Source organism: Pseudomassariella vexata (genome assembly GCF_002105095.1).
Source record: "Pseudomassariella vexata strain CBS 129021 chromosome Unknown BCR38scaffold_4, whole genome shotgun sequence".
In the NCBI taxonomy this organism is placed as follows: domain Eukaryota; kingdom Fungi; phylum Ascomycota; class Sordariomycetes; order Amphisphaeriales; family Pseudomassariaceae; genus Pseudomassariella; species Pseudomassariella vexata.
Window position 1 is genome coordinate 2,982,754 of NW_024467959.1, and position 14,349 is coordinate 2,997,102.

A 14,349-nucleotide genomic window follows, 5' to 3' on the forward strand; every position below is an offset into this window, starting at 1 on the left:
TTCCCTATCGCCATTGGTTTAGGCTTCTCCGTCCCTTGTGGAACGGACTAATCCAACATAGCTAAAGTGGTAAGGCCGCATCACATCACGGGGCTGGTCTCGGCGATACTCCGCAACTGGCAACTTCCACCATACGCTCCGCGTTCCCCCGAGTCGTACGAGACTCTGCCCTCCATGCACCGGTCATATCGCGGCGGAATCCTGAGGTCCACTCAAGGGTTGCCTCCGCTCATTCATGCCGGTAACTTGTACGGATCGACAGTTGTGCAGTTTACCCCGCGACTTATATAGATGGTAACGGCCACGGTCATGGCTGGAGACCGAGGACCGTTCACAATATATGTCCATGATCCCCATCACAACGCTTTTCGATCCCACAGTGAAGTCTAAGTACTAGAGTTTCAAGTTTCACGTGTTCGTAATCATCATGGCGACGGGCATGCTCAAAACGTCGGGTATGAGCATCGTAGATGCGGCAGGAAACCCGGTCCTGCTCCGGGGTGTACGTCCCTCCTTTCCTTGCCTCTGCTTTCCCATGGGCCTTTACCTACTGATAACAACACGGCAGACAAGCCTCGGCGGCTGGATGATGATGGAAAACTTCATGAACGGCTTCCCCGGCCGCGAGCACCAGATCCGCGCCGCGCTGCTCAAGGTCTTGGGCAAGGACAAGTGCGACTTCTTCTTTGACAAGTTCCTCGAGTACTTCTTCATGGACAAGGATGCCGAGTTCCTGGCCTCGCTGGGCTTCAACTGCCTGCGCGTGTCTTTCAACTATCACCACTTTGAGGATGACATGAACCCTTTCGTCATCAAGGAGGAGGGCTTCAAGCACGTTGACCGGGTGTTGGAGCTTGTAAGTTTCGTTATACTGCTTGGGAGGTTTCGACTTACACCGTGAGGATAGTGCGCCAAGTACAAAATCTACGCCATCCTCGACTTGCATGCCGCCCCTGGCGGCCAGAACCAGGATTGGCACTGCGACAACCCCACGGGCTACGCCGCCTTCTGGGATCACAAGCACTTCCAAGACCGGGTCGTCAATCTCTGGCAAGTCATCGCAAAGCGGTACCGGTCTAACCCGTGGGTGGCTGGATACAATCCCCTCAACGAGCCTGCCGACTCGGAGTGGACGAGGTTGTTGGCGTTTTACGATCGAATCGTGCCTGCGATTCGGGAGGTTGATCCGGATCACATCCTGTTCTTGGAGGGCAACACGTAAGTGCCACATGCGAGCCACTCAAACTCATATTCATATTGAACGACTCGAAAACAGGTTCAGTATGGATTTCTCGGGCTTTGACAAAGTGTTCCCCAACTCGGTGTATGCAGTCCACGATTACTGCGGCTTTGGGTTTCCCAACCGGATCGGGAGATACCAGAAGTTGCCAGAGCAGGACGCCTATATCCGGAATATGTACGACCGCAAGGTGGAGTTTATGAAGAAGCACAATGTGCCGATATGGAATGGTATGTTCCATTCTTCCGACTCGCCGAAATGTCTCTTGCTGACATATAATAGGCGAATTCGGTCCTATTTACGAAAAGGAAGAGACCAACCCCGATTGGCAAATCCACAATGATGAGCGGTATGAGATGCTGGATCGTCAAATAGCTATTTACACCTCGGAGAGCATTGGTCCGTTATCCCCTTTCCCCCATACTCGTATACTATTCTTCACTACCTTGTCGTCATGGCTTGCTTGCATGCCAAAGAACAACCCGACTAACACGCAAACCCAATCATCCAGCATGGAGCATATGGGCCTACAAAGACATCAACATAATGGGCATGCTGCACGTCTCCCCCAGCACGCCCTGGTTCCAACTCCTCTCTCCCATAATCGCCAAGAAACGCGACCTCGCGGTTGACAGCTGGGCCTACGATGACGCGCACCTGCAACCGAACCTCTTCGGGCCGCTGCACAAATGGTTCGAAGACAACATCCCTCCGCAATTCTCCAAGAAGTACCCCTGGCAGTGGCGCATGCACATGCACGTGTTCCGAGGCATCCGCGGGATCACTATGGCCGAGTACATGATTCCCGAATGGGCGGAGCTGTTCCGGGGGAAGACGTTCGAGGAGCTCGATGCATTGGCGGGGAGTTGGAAGTATGAGAATTGTCTGCAGAGGGAAAGGTTGAATGAGCTGCTTACTACATATGCGGGAATGAAAGCCGAGGATGCGAGGTTGGCGGGGAAGGTCATACAGTCTGAGGTTAGGAAAGACGAAGAGAAAATACAGCAGACGACAAGTGGGGTGGGAGTGTTTGAGTTGGCGCCTGATGAGGTGAAGAGGAAGAAGGAGATGGGCAAGGTGACGGTTAAGCCTGTTGCGGTTACTGTATGATGCTGGCAGTGGACTGACTGCTTACGAAAATGGGAATTCCCTTGTACCATACAACATCGTTCCACGTCTCACACTTGAAAAGCTGTATACTTTAGTCTTGTGTATATCCCGTCTCTGCCTGAGACTGGCATGCTGCGTCCAATCTCTCCAGGACTCCTAGGTGCCACTCAAACTCCTTGATGCTCCGACTGAAGCGCAGCAGATTCCTCTTGCCCAGGAATATGGCTTCTTCCGTGTCATCTGACACGACGTCGCGGAAAATAGGACAAAATGTAGATATCCTCAGTATGATAACCATGGCAAATGTACTTTGATATGTCAGTTGGCTTAGTCGATAATTGCGCATGTGGAATGATTGAGCACCCGAAATGGAAAGTCCACTTACACCATACCGGTGGCAAACAGACACGTAATGCTATTCGCTGGTTCCACGTCAAATACTCGTATGAAACCCCGGCAACCTTCTAGACAAGCCCTACACCGATCCAGCAGCGCGCCTCGGCGCGGATGGTTTTGGAAGTTTTCATTGTCCAGATTCAGCAACGTGTACTCAATAAAGGGCCGGTGGATTATGTACTGGCCCGCATAATATCGTCCCTTTAGTCTTATGACGTTCCACGGGTTGTTGCCGCTTATTCCCGGTGTTGACGGCGAAGTTGCTACTTCAGGGCTCTCGTGCTGCTGTCGCGGGACGCTCGTCAAGAGGAAATCAGGAACATTGCGATAGACGGTGGAATGATGTGACCACAAATCGTCCGAAGTCCGCAATAGCCAGCCCACATAATTGGCCTGGGCCATGCGAGACTGTTCCTTGGTATCATAGACGACGCTGTTGACTCGATTAAGAAACCGTCGAATCGAGGCGTTGGTGCTGATCTGGAAGGCTACCATTTCCTCGGCGCCATTGCTATCAGCGGGGGCCTCAAACACGGGATAAGGCACCATGTCCTCGTATCTGGCGATACCCGAGGGCAACGTCGTAGAGATTTCCGAGAGGAAGTCGGCTTCCACGATGAATGACACCCAGTACAATCGGCGGAACGAATCGGGGAAAACATGGACACTCTGCTCAGAATGAGCTGTTGCCCTATGGGAGAAGCTCCAATCTTCAGCGTTTGACACCCTTTGAAGAGAAACAAATAGGGGCAGAGTCAAATAAATACCTTGACGCAATCGCTTCGCACATCACCGCGGTGGCATGAGCCCAGTGATAAGACTTGGCAACTCTACCCTTGGCTCCAAGGTACAGACTGCCAGTCGATTGGGTCAGTGCCGTTCTTGCCTACTATTTCAGCTACGGACAAAAACGTACCTGGCCAGCATAGCACACTGCGCTGCTTCTAGAGTCAGATGGGAGGAAATGGGCCCAAGCAACAACTCCGCCTTGCGCCAGAGTTGTTCATCGAGGGAGTTATTATTTCCCTCGGCAACTCCTCTTTCTGTGAGAGACGGTGGGGAGCCGTACTCGGCGGGGACTTCCGCGCAGCAGATTGAAGACCAGCCAGATGCCACCAATGCGGCCAAAGCGAGTACTAATAGCAGAAGACAGTATTGAGCTGACGATACACGAGTGGGGTGTTGATCGTCTTGCCGCTCCGACCGAACAACGGCTTCGAGTGTCCCAACTATATCGCTGTGGAGCAACAAAGGGAAAAAAAGATTGACCTTGGCAAAGTATGTGCTGACCAAATCACGGTAGCAATCTAACGGCTCTGTAGGTCCGGGCAGGTTGAGACCCCGAAAGAGTCGCCATGTCTCAGAGGGTGTATGTGAATCGGGTTCTATGTTGAAGAAAACATCCGTTGCCTGACACGAACAATTCGCTGTTCTGGGGCTACAGGGCAGCGCTTCCCGGTTCTCGACCAAGAGTTGCCGGACAAGGGGCCATTCACAGACATGATTTGCGCTGGCCGTGTGTGATAGAGACACCTGGACGCCAATATCCAGACCAGGCACGGCTGGCTGGCCCGACGGTTGAGTTGTAGCTAGACGCTCGCTACTCGACTCCTCAGTTGGTGCCGATGCGGTTGGCTGGCCAAAAGCAGGCAAGGCAAAGATGCGGTCTTCTAAAAGTTGTATCCGCTCCAGGAGAACCCTGGTGTTGGGCTCGATGCGCGGCTGCTGCGCCTCGGCGTAGACGCACTTGAGATTCTGCGTCACGCACCAGCTGCACCGGGGCTTGGCGGCATCGCAGCGGGTTTTGCGGTTGCGGCAGTTGGCACAGGCTTGCAACGCCCGTCGTCGTTGCGGGAAGTATTTGGACGGTGAAAAGGCGGTTGGACTGGACTGCTCCATGGCACGACAGCTAACAAGATGGCGGAGGTGCAATAGCGCTGCCAACTGTAGCGGACAATGGGTGAGTGAGAGTGAGCCCGCGAGTGGACATCCTCGGTTCCCAGCGCTTCGACTGAGACCAGGGCCCACTGTTAGCCGCACATTCAACCATAACACCCCGTCCGTCCCTGTGCAAATATGAGCCCTGGGTTTGCAGTGTCTAATGTTCTTCTGATTGGTCAATGGCCTCGGTTTCTACTTTTAGGGGTTGGTTTATTGATAGCACGAACGTCACTACTGCGGCTCTGTTTTCATGTCTATCCGCAAGAACATCAACCGGATAGCATCGATAGACACAACAAGCACTGGATTTGCAGCCCACATGTACGTTAGTATATGTCTCTCTATCGCAAGTGACTTGTTGAAGTCATCAAATCTATCTATCAAGTACGCCCGCCAACGCACTCTGACAGTCCTGAAGTCCCCGTCCGAGTCGTTCCAGCCCAAAGGCGTCCAGTTAAATGGACCTATCCGCCAGCATATTTCTTGTAATATGAAACAGAAAAGTGGAAGAATACACACCAATCCCATGTCCCATGCCCCATGCAAATCTGCGGAAGTTGATGAGAACTCCGTATATCCATTCGACCCTTGTGTAAAAAAGTGTGTAAACGTGTATGTATGGATTCGTCATGCCATGCCATGCCAGTACGCCATTGCTGTGCCAATATGTTGAAATCGGAACCTGCCCGTGTCGCAGCATCAGTAGCTTGTTGTACATGGTCTCTCCCTCCTCGGACGATTGTCGACCTCTCGTTTCGCACCCTTTTCCATAGATTTACACGTGTATTGACAGACGTGTATTGACACGTGAGTGGAGGCGCCTTGGGCCATTTCCTCGACGTGAACTGCAATGCCCATGTCTCGACGTCTAGGCATCACCCGTGGTATCCTCGACAGGCGGGCATGTGCAGAAAAGGTTCATGTCGCCATAGGTATCGTCGACCCTGCCCACAGTAGGCCAGAACTTCTTCTCGCGCAGCCAAGCCCGCGGGTACGCGGCCTTATCACGGCTGTAGCTTCGGTCCCAATTACCGCCGTCTCCATCGATGATGTCGTGGATCGGATGCGGTGCCATCTTCAGCACGTTTCGCTCGCGGGGCTGCTTCCCTTCTTCCACCTCGCGGATCTCTTCTCGGATAGAAACGAGGGCATCAACGAAGCGGTCGAGCTCCTCTTTGCTTTCGGACTCGGTCGGCTCGATCATGAGTGTGTTGGGAACGGGCCACGACATGGTGGGTGCGTGGAAGCCGTAATCTTGCAACCGCTTGGCAATGTCGATGGCCTCGACGCCCACCGTCTCCTTGAAGGGCCGCACGTCGAGAATAAACTCGTGGGCGCAGCGCTGGTGTTGATTGGTGTATAAAATGGAATAATGAGGCTTGAGCCGCGACATGAGGTAGTTGGCGTTGAGCAACGTCATCTTGGTCGCGTGAGTTAAGCCCTGGCCACCTACAATGACCTGTTAGTATGACCTTACAGTTGACTTCAATATGGAAAACGTATACGCACCCATGAGTGTGTTATAAGCCCAGCTAATGAGATTGATGCTGGCACTGCCATATTTGGCACTGCTCACGGGGAGGGCATCGCCCTCGACTCCAACCGTCCCTGGCAGGTGCTTGACCAGATGTTCTTTGACGCAGATGGGGCCCACGCCGGGACCGCCTCCGCCGTGGGGAATACAGAAGGTCTTATGTAAATTCAGGTGGCAGACGTCAGCACCAATTTCGCCGGGTGAGCAAAGTCCGATCTGGGCGTTCATGTTGGCGCCGTCCATGTAAACCTGGCCGCCGTGTTCGTGGACAAGGGCGCACACTTTTTTGATTCCAGGCTCAAAGACGCCGAACGTGCTCGGATACGTAATCATGATGGCGCCAAGCTCGTCTTGGTACTGCTTGCACTTGGCTTCGAGATCAGCCAAGTCCAGGTTGCCCGTCTTGGTGTCACATTTGATGGGCACGACACGCATGCCGGCCATCGCTGCCGATGCTGGATTGGTGCCATGAGCCGACACGGGGATCAGGCAGATGTCGCGCTTCTTGTCTCCTTGACCGTGCACCTTGAGGTATTCACGAATGGTGCGCAGACCAGCGAACTCGCCTTGCGCGCCCGAGTTGGGCTGCACGGACACGCCGTCCATGCCGGTGATGGTTGCAAGCTGTTGTTTAAACCAGGAGAGCATCTTGGTGTACCCCACGGCATATTCGTCTGCCGCATGGGGATGGAGCTGGGAGAAATAACTGTCTGTGATCAGACTCATCTCGGTGGTACCGTTGAGCTTCATAGTGCACGAGCCCAGGGGAATCATGGAGTGCACAAGGGACAGATCCTTGGATTGCAGGTGGTAGATGTACCGTAATAGCTCAGTTTCGGAATGGTGAGTGTTGAATACGGGATGCGAGAGGTAGCTCGAGGTTCTGCGGAACACGTCGGGGATGGTCACAGACCCGGAGTTCTGCTCTAGACATTCCACCATGATCTCAGCCGCCGCCCGCGTCTCGGTACAAGTCGCCGGTTTCAATTCCCGGAAACAGTCCAAGATGGCGGTTAGATGCTCGGAGGTGGTGGCCTCGTCAACGCTAATACCGACTTGGTCATTACCAATCCTGCGCAGGAGAATGTGTTGCTTGCCGGCCCGTCTCAACACAGCATCCTGCAGCGTCCCCGGAGTCTGGACCACTACCGTATCAAACAGCACATGTCCATCAACCCCAGAAGCGGAAGTCTGAAATCCATAAGCCTTTATGCCGGCCTGAAGGGCGCGAGCGCCACGCACGGCGCGCTCTGCTATAGCTTTAATGCCCTCGGGGCCGTGGTAGATGGCATACAGAGCACTCATGTTAGCCAACAAGGCTTGTGATGTGCAGACGTTGCTCGTCGCCTTTTCCCGCCGGATATGCTGCTCGCGCGTCTGCAGGGCCAGTCGGTAGGCCTTGCCACCCAGTCGATCCTTGGACAGGCCCACCAATCTGCCAGGAATCTTTCGCTTGTGCTTCTCTGTGACGGCGAAAAAGGCGGCGTGTGGGCCACCGAATCCCAGCGGCACGCCAAACCTCTGGGCGCTGCCAAAGGCAATGTCGGCCCCCCATTCGCCGGGTGGTGTGAGCAAGCTCAAGGCTAGCAGGTCCGTGGCGCAGCTCAAGAGCGAGCCCTGCTCGTGGACCAGGGCCGCCAAATCTCGGAAATTCTCCACGCCGCCGTATGTATCGGGATACTGGACCATGACGCCCACCAAGTCGTCCCCCAAGTTCTGGATCTCGGTTCGGGCTTCGTCGCTCGTGACGTTCAGTTCCAGGACACGAATACCGAACCCGTCCGCACGACCACGCAGAACTGCTACGGTTTGGCTGTGGAGTTTGTCCGACACAACAAACGTCTTGCCTGGGCGCTTGACCCGGGATGATGGCAGGGCGTTCATCGATAGTGTCATGGCCTCGGCAGCGGCGGTACCCTCGTCGAGGAGACTGGCGTTGGAGATGGGCAAGGCCGTCAAATCTGTCACCATGGTCTGGAAGTTGACCAAAGACTCCAGACGGCCCTGGCTGATCTCAGGCTGATATGGCGTGTAGCTCGTATACCAAGCAGGGCTCTCAAGGACGTTTCGCTGGATGACTGGAGGCGTAATACTGGTATAGTACCCAGCGCCGATGAAACTGGTGGCCGTGCTTTGCTTGTACTTCAAGCTGTTGAACTTGTCGACCAGTTGCGACTCTGTGTAAGTCTGGCCATTATTGATCTCCATCTCCTTGTTAGAGAGAATGTCGGCGGGGATGACCTCCTTGACGAAGGCATTTAAAGACTCGACAGGCGGGGAAAGTGCGGCGAGCATTTTGACCGTATCAGCCTCATCCGGTCCAACATGACGGCGTGGGAAGGTATCCAGAAAAGGATAGGATGGGCTCGCAGACTTGGCTTCACCACCTGACGGGGAAGCAGAGCTCGTTGTGGAAGAAGCCCATCGGCTCGTGCCAATCGAAGTTTTGTAGATACAGCGGCGACATATCCACGGATTGACCAATGGTCGGAGTGCCGATGAGAGGCGCGTCTGAACGGCCAACTGACCCAGACGCCGAGCTGAGCTGGCCATCATGTCCCTCCCAACAAATGTCTTTGGATCTGCGGTTGTCTGAAATGGATGTTGATTCCACTGTAAGGACCCAACAACCGTATGACGGATGGAAATGCAACTTTTGACCACGACCGTGTTGATGACAATTCCTACCCAGCGGTGAACGTTCCAGGGGGGCGAATTTCCAAAGGCGAGGTTTGGAGGGGCACTTTCATTACAATCCGTCCCAAACTACCTTTAGCCTTCAGCACATGCTCCAACTACTGTTTAGCTGTTTGTCCACGTCCGCAAGTGTTAGTCGTAGTGGAGCTCCACGAATTTGGTTTGGGTGAAGAAGGGACAAATGGAAATCTCCAAGAAAACGGTGAATGAACACCAGACACCTAAGAACTCGAGAAAAAATATAATCTGATTCATGTGAACAAGCGACTAGCTGGCCGGTCCTCGGCATGAGACTGACAAGGTCGTGTTGGGTAAGAGGTCGGATGATAAGCAATCAAGCGGGTTATCTTGGGCTTGGGTTTCAAGGGTCCATCGTGCGATGCGCTTCTCCAGCCGGAAAATGTGGCGTTAGGCCAGGTTAGGCGCCCCGGTCGGCGGTCCCAACGACCGATTTTCTGGGCTCGGAGGAAGGTGCGGTCCAGTGTTCATTGCAAACGCAATAGATAAACCCGATAGTAGGACGAGATGGTCATCATCAAGTAATAGAATGGAAGTATCGACATGATAGGTGTCACATGGCAGCAGAAGGCTTGACTGATGGTGGGAACAACGCACCTCAGCCTGCTGAGCTATCGATCAACAGCAACTAATGCCTCTTCAGGGATAGCCATACGAGTCATGAAGTTTGCTTGTTGCGATCAGCATTGAAGGTTGTAATAGACGACCGACAAGAATATGCCACTGGGCTTTCAATCGCAGGGGCGGTTTAGGTTGATGGGCTTTCATTAGGAGGAATGAGCGTAAGGGAATTACATGCGTTGCGTCAAATGTACAATGGTCTTACTCCATTTCTTGTGCAGTATAAACCGTTGTTCCACCTCAATGTCCTAGATCGGAACCAGTCTAGCGCTGAGCTAAGCTCCTCTCCTTATCGATTACCAAAAATTTCTAGCTGTTGCTGACATCGTCACCGCGCATCAGCAATACGCTTAAAGAAGCATCAAGCCTCACCTGACTCAACGCCCGTGAGACCCTCATATTGACCTGTGCTTTTCTCTACCAGATCAAGATGTTCGGCTGTATGTCCCTTGTCCCGCTACTTTGACTCTGAACCTAACCTAACAAATTCACAGATCAACCACCCCAGCTCACTGATGAGGAGCTCCGCGAGGCCGAGACCATCGCCTCCATGACGATCCAGCAATTCGCCATCGCCGGCGTAGTGCTATACCTCTGTATGTTCCTCCGGCCGCAGCAACTCTGGGCCCAAATCTTGCATTGGCGCATTGTTGACCACCATGTGTGCCCACCAGCCCCGTTCGTCATTGATGTCGTCTCCAAGGTCTTCTAACACCGAAATATCCATTCAAACACGAGAGCGTCTCCATGTGATCAGAGGTGAAGGCACGGAGGACAGAGCATCATAATGGCTGCTGCCAGCTGCTGGCTGTACAATATGGATGGACGGACACAACGACGCACATCGCACCGACCCCCCAGTTTTCTACGTACAAAGGGATGACTACCTGAATATAGACGAGGCCGGCTCTGGTGTGTAATACCACATTCAAGGGGGGCCTGGGGCGCTGGATTCTTACGAAGCGTTGTGCATGGCGACCTGGCGCTGGCGGGCTGGTTGTGTATAAAATCTATACTTTATTCTTCACTATTCGTACGAGAGGACGATATTGCGACTTGGCTGCGTTCGTTGGGTGTTAGTTCACGACCATGGGCGCCGGTTGACAATGTTTTCATGAGTACCTAATCAACTCTCAAGCTTGGTACAATGCGGTGGATGGGATGCGATCTCTGGTGTGGCGTACGCTGCCCGCTTGGAACCTTCTGGGAGTACGGTTTCCCCGATGACTAGTGACATACATGAATTGCTCCTTTTATACCAAATCAAGCATAACATATTCTTCTTGATTCCGACAAGCAGGGCGCGCCCAATGGTGTATGCAAAACCACACTTTATGCCGGCCCCGTGTTTCGCTTTGCTACATGATAAACTCATCTGCTCCTACAATGCGCCAACCGAGCTTTCAATTTCACTAAGACTGTCCTCGCGATCACTCTGGCTGAGCACGGATTCTAGCTCGGTTGCCAAAGCTTCCGCGGCACTTAATCTCCCCAATTCTGTCGTTCCGCGACGTCTATGTGGTATCATTACACAGCTCTTATGATTCCACCCGTGGCACTGGTCTGGTGCGATCCCGCCGAGGTGCTTTGGTCAGCCCGCCATGTGACGTGATATCCTCATCGCTTGGATGATGGAGTGTCCTTGGAATTGGGATTCCGCTCCTTCTCCCACTCGTCGTAGTCCTCCTTGATCCTGCCCACGGCAGACTTGAGAGCCTGAAGTTGTTTATCATAGTCTTCGAGAAGCTATCCTCGCCACGTTAGCAATTTGGTCTGATCAAGGGAATGTCAAAAGCGTTCACCTTCTTGGCCTTCGCCTCCGCTTCCTCGGGGATGGCTTCCCCAGCGTCCCCGCCACGGGAGTTGATCTCATTCTTCAACGTGTCGGCGTGCCCTCTGAGGAGAATCAAACGACTCCACAACTCCTCTGTCCTTGCGCTCAGTGCCGGATCGCTCATACCTCGCTCCAGTGTTTCCAGCTTCGTCTTGAGGTCGTCCTCGTCTGTGTCCAGCGCATATCCCCTGTTCCGCAGCACCTGTACCTTGCTTGCAAGGGCGAGGCAGCGCTGCCTCAACAGGGCATGCTTCCGTCTCGCATTGATAGCCCTCACGCTTGTTTCCAGATCATGCTTGCTCAGAATCGCATCCAGGCAGTTGTTGATCTCGTGCATGCGCGCATTGTACTGACCAAGCACTGCGCGCTGCATCTTTAGTCGTTCGGCTACTGCGACGAAGCCGGTGGCCAGCGCAGGCATGAAACCGGGACCAGGCTTGTTTCGCACGGCTTCCTCCCATTCATGCGCATCTTCCATGGGACCGGGCTGGTAGAAGGGAACGCGGGACTGGTCGACCTTGTTGTAGAAGTAGTACTTGAAGACGGTGTTGGGATGGGCGGGATTCCATTTTTGGCCGACGGATAAACATTGCTCTGTGATGGGCTTCTGGTCTGAAAGGAAAAAGGTGAGCCATGATGTTGATTGCAAGCTTCAGACCGATATTAGAGTATGAGACTTACTGGGTGACTCGCGGTTCTCCTCCCATATGAGACTTGGGCGCTGGGGTTGTTGAACTTGGCTGCCGTTCTGCTGTTGTTGCTGCTGGGGCTGTGACTGGCCAAAAAGGCAGCTGGTGCCAAAGGCATTCTGTGTCTGGTTGGCAGGCTGTACCTGGCCGAAGATACTCGTCTTGTTCGCATTTACGTTGGTGCCGCCAAACGGAGAGGCTGTGGTCTGCCCAAAGGCCGACGTCGCGGGCTTGGACCCGAAGAGAGACATGGGTACAGAGTAGCGAGCGGGTCTGGCTTGGGACGCTATGTAAAGAAGCCGGCGAAGGGTGATGTGAAGAAGCCGGCGAAGGGTGATGTGAAGAAGCCGGCGAAGGGTGGTGTTGAGAGGCGTTCTTTGTATTCAACACAAATATCGGCGGATGTCGCGTCGCTACCTTAGATAGAGCTCGGGTTCAGAAGCGTTTTGGTCTCAGCTCATGTTTGATTCGAATTTCTGGGCGCTAGCAGAAGACTCTTGTCGATAAGCCGTGAAATTTGTATTGTGTCAGTCAACCCGAAGTCGACCAGTTGAGCGCGTTGGTTCCGGTCCTTGACTTCTTGGATTTGCTGTATGAATCGCAAGGGGTTTTGCGACTGTTGACATAGAGCTAAGCTAAGCTCTAACCTAGAAGCTCCTCCGTCGCTTAAGCCGTACCAAAATTTCGGTTCAGCCTCAGGCTTTGAACCGCATTTGCAGGTGCACCGCCATATTCCCCAGCTTGATCAGCCACTAATGCTTCCGCCAATCAGCGACTCCAATTTCCAACCTCTAGACTCAAGCCGCCTACATCTTGAAGCTTCATTCAAACGACACATACCCACGACAAAGGTCAGCAACATCGCCAAAATGGCCGCCAGGAAGCCAGTGTATGTCCTGAAACGTCTCTCTCCAGTCATATGCCCCCAATTGGCCCTCCATGATCAACCCTTCCCATATCGGTCGCATCGCTTCGAACAATCTGCTAACCCCAGTTCAACAGCTTCAACCAGCAGGTCCTCTACGACACTACACCCCTCCCTGACTCCATCCCCAGCACCAGCGAGGTCGGCGCCACATCTGCCCCTCTTCTCTCCGCATCTTTCTTCATCGGCGCACGATGCAAGCCATACAACGATGACTACATGCAATGCAAGACGGAGAACCCGGGCAAGGGCGAGTTTGAGTGCTTGAAGGAAGGCCGCCGCGTGACCAGATGCGCTGCGAGCGTGTATGTTGAGCCTTTCTTTCCGGTTTGAAGATGGTTTGTCTGGAGAGTGGATGGATCGAACTAGTCTTGGGCTGGATGGAGCATGGGTATGGAGGACTGGAGAGGGGTTGCAACTGAACTTTGGATGGCACGGGGCCAGATGCTGACGGGAATGCTATTCACAGGATCGACGACGTCAACAAGCACTGTCTAGATCAGTTCCGCAAGCACTGGCAATGCCTCGACAACAACAATCACCAGCTTTGGCAATGCCGCAAGGACGAGTGGAAGCTCAGCCAGTGTGTATTCGACAACCTGGTACGTCCTGTCCACGCAATACCCGTAGAACTTGGGGCTAACGTCTCCCAGAAACTCGAGAAGACCATTCCCGACGCCCAAGGCATTCCCGTCCACCTTCGATCAAAGCAGATCTACGCCCACTATCCTATCATGCGAGATCCTGGCCAGCCACCCTTCAAGAAGGCCGTTGACCCGCCGTCGGCCCAGAGGGCTGATGCTCCAGCGTCATGAACACTTCAGGTGCGTGGGTTTTGTGGAAAAGGTTGAGTGCGTGCAAGAAGCGTATCTATGTACATAGAGCAGGAAATATCAATGATTCGGGTCTAGGAAGCAGAGGTAGTTGGTTCTCTACAACGTGATTATCGTCTACATCAAGTTGCCGTGACTAATTCTGCGAATTGAAGCACCGGACGCACTTTGGTCCTACGTCCCTTGCGCCCTTACCTACTTGCTCGCTTCTGTGAAGCCAGGGCGGCTTTCACGGCAAAACACGTACTTTCAAGTTTGCCATGGAAGGCTCACTACAACATGCGTTCTCTTACATCATGTAACATATCTGATGGTACTCAGCATTCTAGCAGTGCTAGAAAACTTTCCAGGAAGATATCTCAACATTTCACAGTAATATGATAATCAAGCCGTATTGAGCTGCGAGCTGGAGATTAGGTGTCACTGCTTAAGTCAGTTGCCGTCATAGCTACCCTCGCCTCCTCCAGAGATATCTCAAGAGGCGGATGCCGGGGATTTCCTAGGAGTCATA

At 53.4% G+C, this 14,349-nt stretch overlaps 6 protein-coding genes across 6 annotated transcripts; 3 read left to right on the forward strand and 3 right to left on the reverse strand.

Annotated features, from left to right (window-relative positions):
• Nucleotides 1-427: 427 nt before the first annotated feature.
• Nucleotides 428-2,350, forward strand: BCR38DRAFT_407731 (glycoside hydrolase superfamily; the record flags this gene model as incomplete). The annotated part of the gene is made up of 6 exons (XM_040858202.1): nucleotides 428-502; nucleotides 569-856; nucleotides 908-1,218; nucleotides 1,277-1,470; nucleotides 1,523-1,639; nucleotides 1,752-2,350. The coding sequence occupies 6 exons, from the start codon at nucleotides 428-430 to the stop codon at nucleotides 2,348-2,350; spliced, it is 1,584 nt and encodes a 527-aa protein (XP_040718417.1).
• Nucleotides 2,351-2,441: 91 nt separating this feature from the next.
• Nucleotides 2,442-4,645, reverse strand: BCR38DRAFT_337241 (uncharacterized protein; the record flags this gene model as incomplete). The annotated part of the gene is made up of 4 exons (XM_040855524.1): nucleotides 2,442-2,658; nucleotides 2,736-3,437; nucleotides 3,514-3,600; nucleotides 3,663-4,645. The coding sequence occupies 4 exons, from the start codon at nucleotides 4,643-4,645 to the stop codon at nucleotides 2,442-2,444; spliced, it is 1,989 nt and encodes a 662-aa protein (XP_040718418.1).
• Nucleotides 4,646-5,441: 796 nt separating this feature from the next.
• Nucleotides 5,442-8,923, reverse strand: BCR38DRAFT_164917 (glycine cleavage system P-protein-domain-containing protein). Its single transcript, XM_040853804.1, has 2 exons — nucleotides 6,197-8,923; nucleotides 5,442-6,136 (listed from the first exon to the last, which is right to left on the reverse strand). Exons 1-2 carry the CDS (start codon nucleotides 8,775-8,777, stop codon nucleotides 5,556-5,558), a joined length of 3,162 nt encoding a protein of 1,053 aa, XP_040718419.1. The 5' UTR covers nucleotides 8,778-8,923; the 3' UTR covers nucleotides 5,442-5,555.
• Nucleotides 8,924-9,987: 1,064 nt separating this feature from the next.
• On the forward strand, nucleotides 9,988-10,269 carry BCR38DRAFT_483402 (uncharacterized protein; the record flags this gene model as incomplete). The annotated part of the gene is made up of 2 exons (XM_040863624.1): nucleotides 9,988-9,997; nucleotides 10,052-10,269. 2 exons carry the CDS (start codon nucleotides 9,988-9,990, stop codon nucleotides 10,267-10,269), a joined length of 228 nt encoding a protein of 75 aa, XP_040718420.1.
• A 905-nt stretch (nucleotides 10,270-11,174) lies between these two features.
• On the reverse strand, nucleotides 11,175-12,331 carry BCR38DRAFT_483403 (nucleoporin complex subunit 54-domain-containing protein; the record flags this gene model as incomplete). The annotated part of the gene is made up of 3 exons (XM_040863625.1): nucleotides 11,175-11,303; nucleotides 11,360-12,003; nucleotides 12,073-12,331. 3 exons carry the CDS (start codon nucleotides 12,329-12,331, stop codon nucleotides 11,175-11,177), a joined length of 1,032 nt encoding a protein of 343 aa, XP_040718421.1.
• Nucleotides 12,332-12,949: 618 nt separating this feature from the next.
• BCR38DRAFT_456448 (NADH-ubiquinone oxidoreductase 20.8 kDa subunit) lies at nucleotides 12,950-13,820 on the forward strand (the record flags this gene model as incomplete). Its single annotated transcript, XM_040861914.1, has 4 exons — nucleotides 12,950-12,969; nucleotides 13,083-13,310; nucleotides 13,475-13,607; nucleotides 13,659-13,820. 4 exons carry the CDS (start codon nucleotides 12,950-12,952, stop codon nucleotides 13,818-13,820), a joined length of 543 nt encoding a protein of 180 aa, XP_040718422.1.
• Between the last annotated feature and the right edge of the window lie 529 nt (nucleotides 13,821-14,349).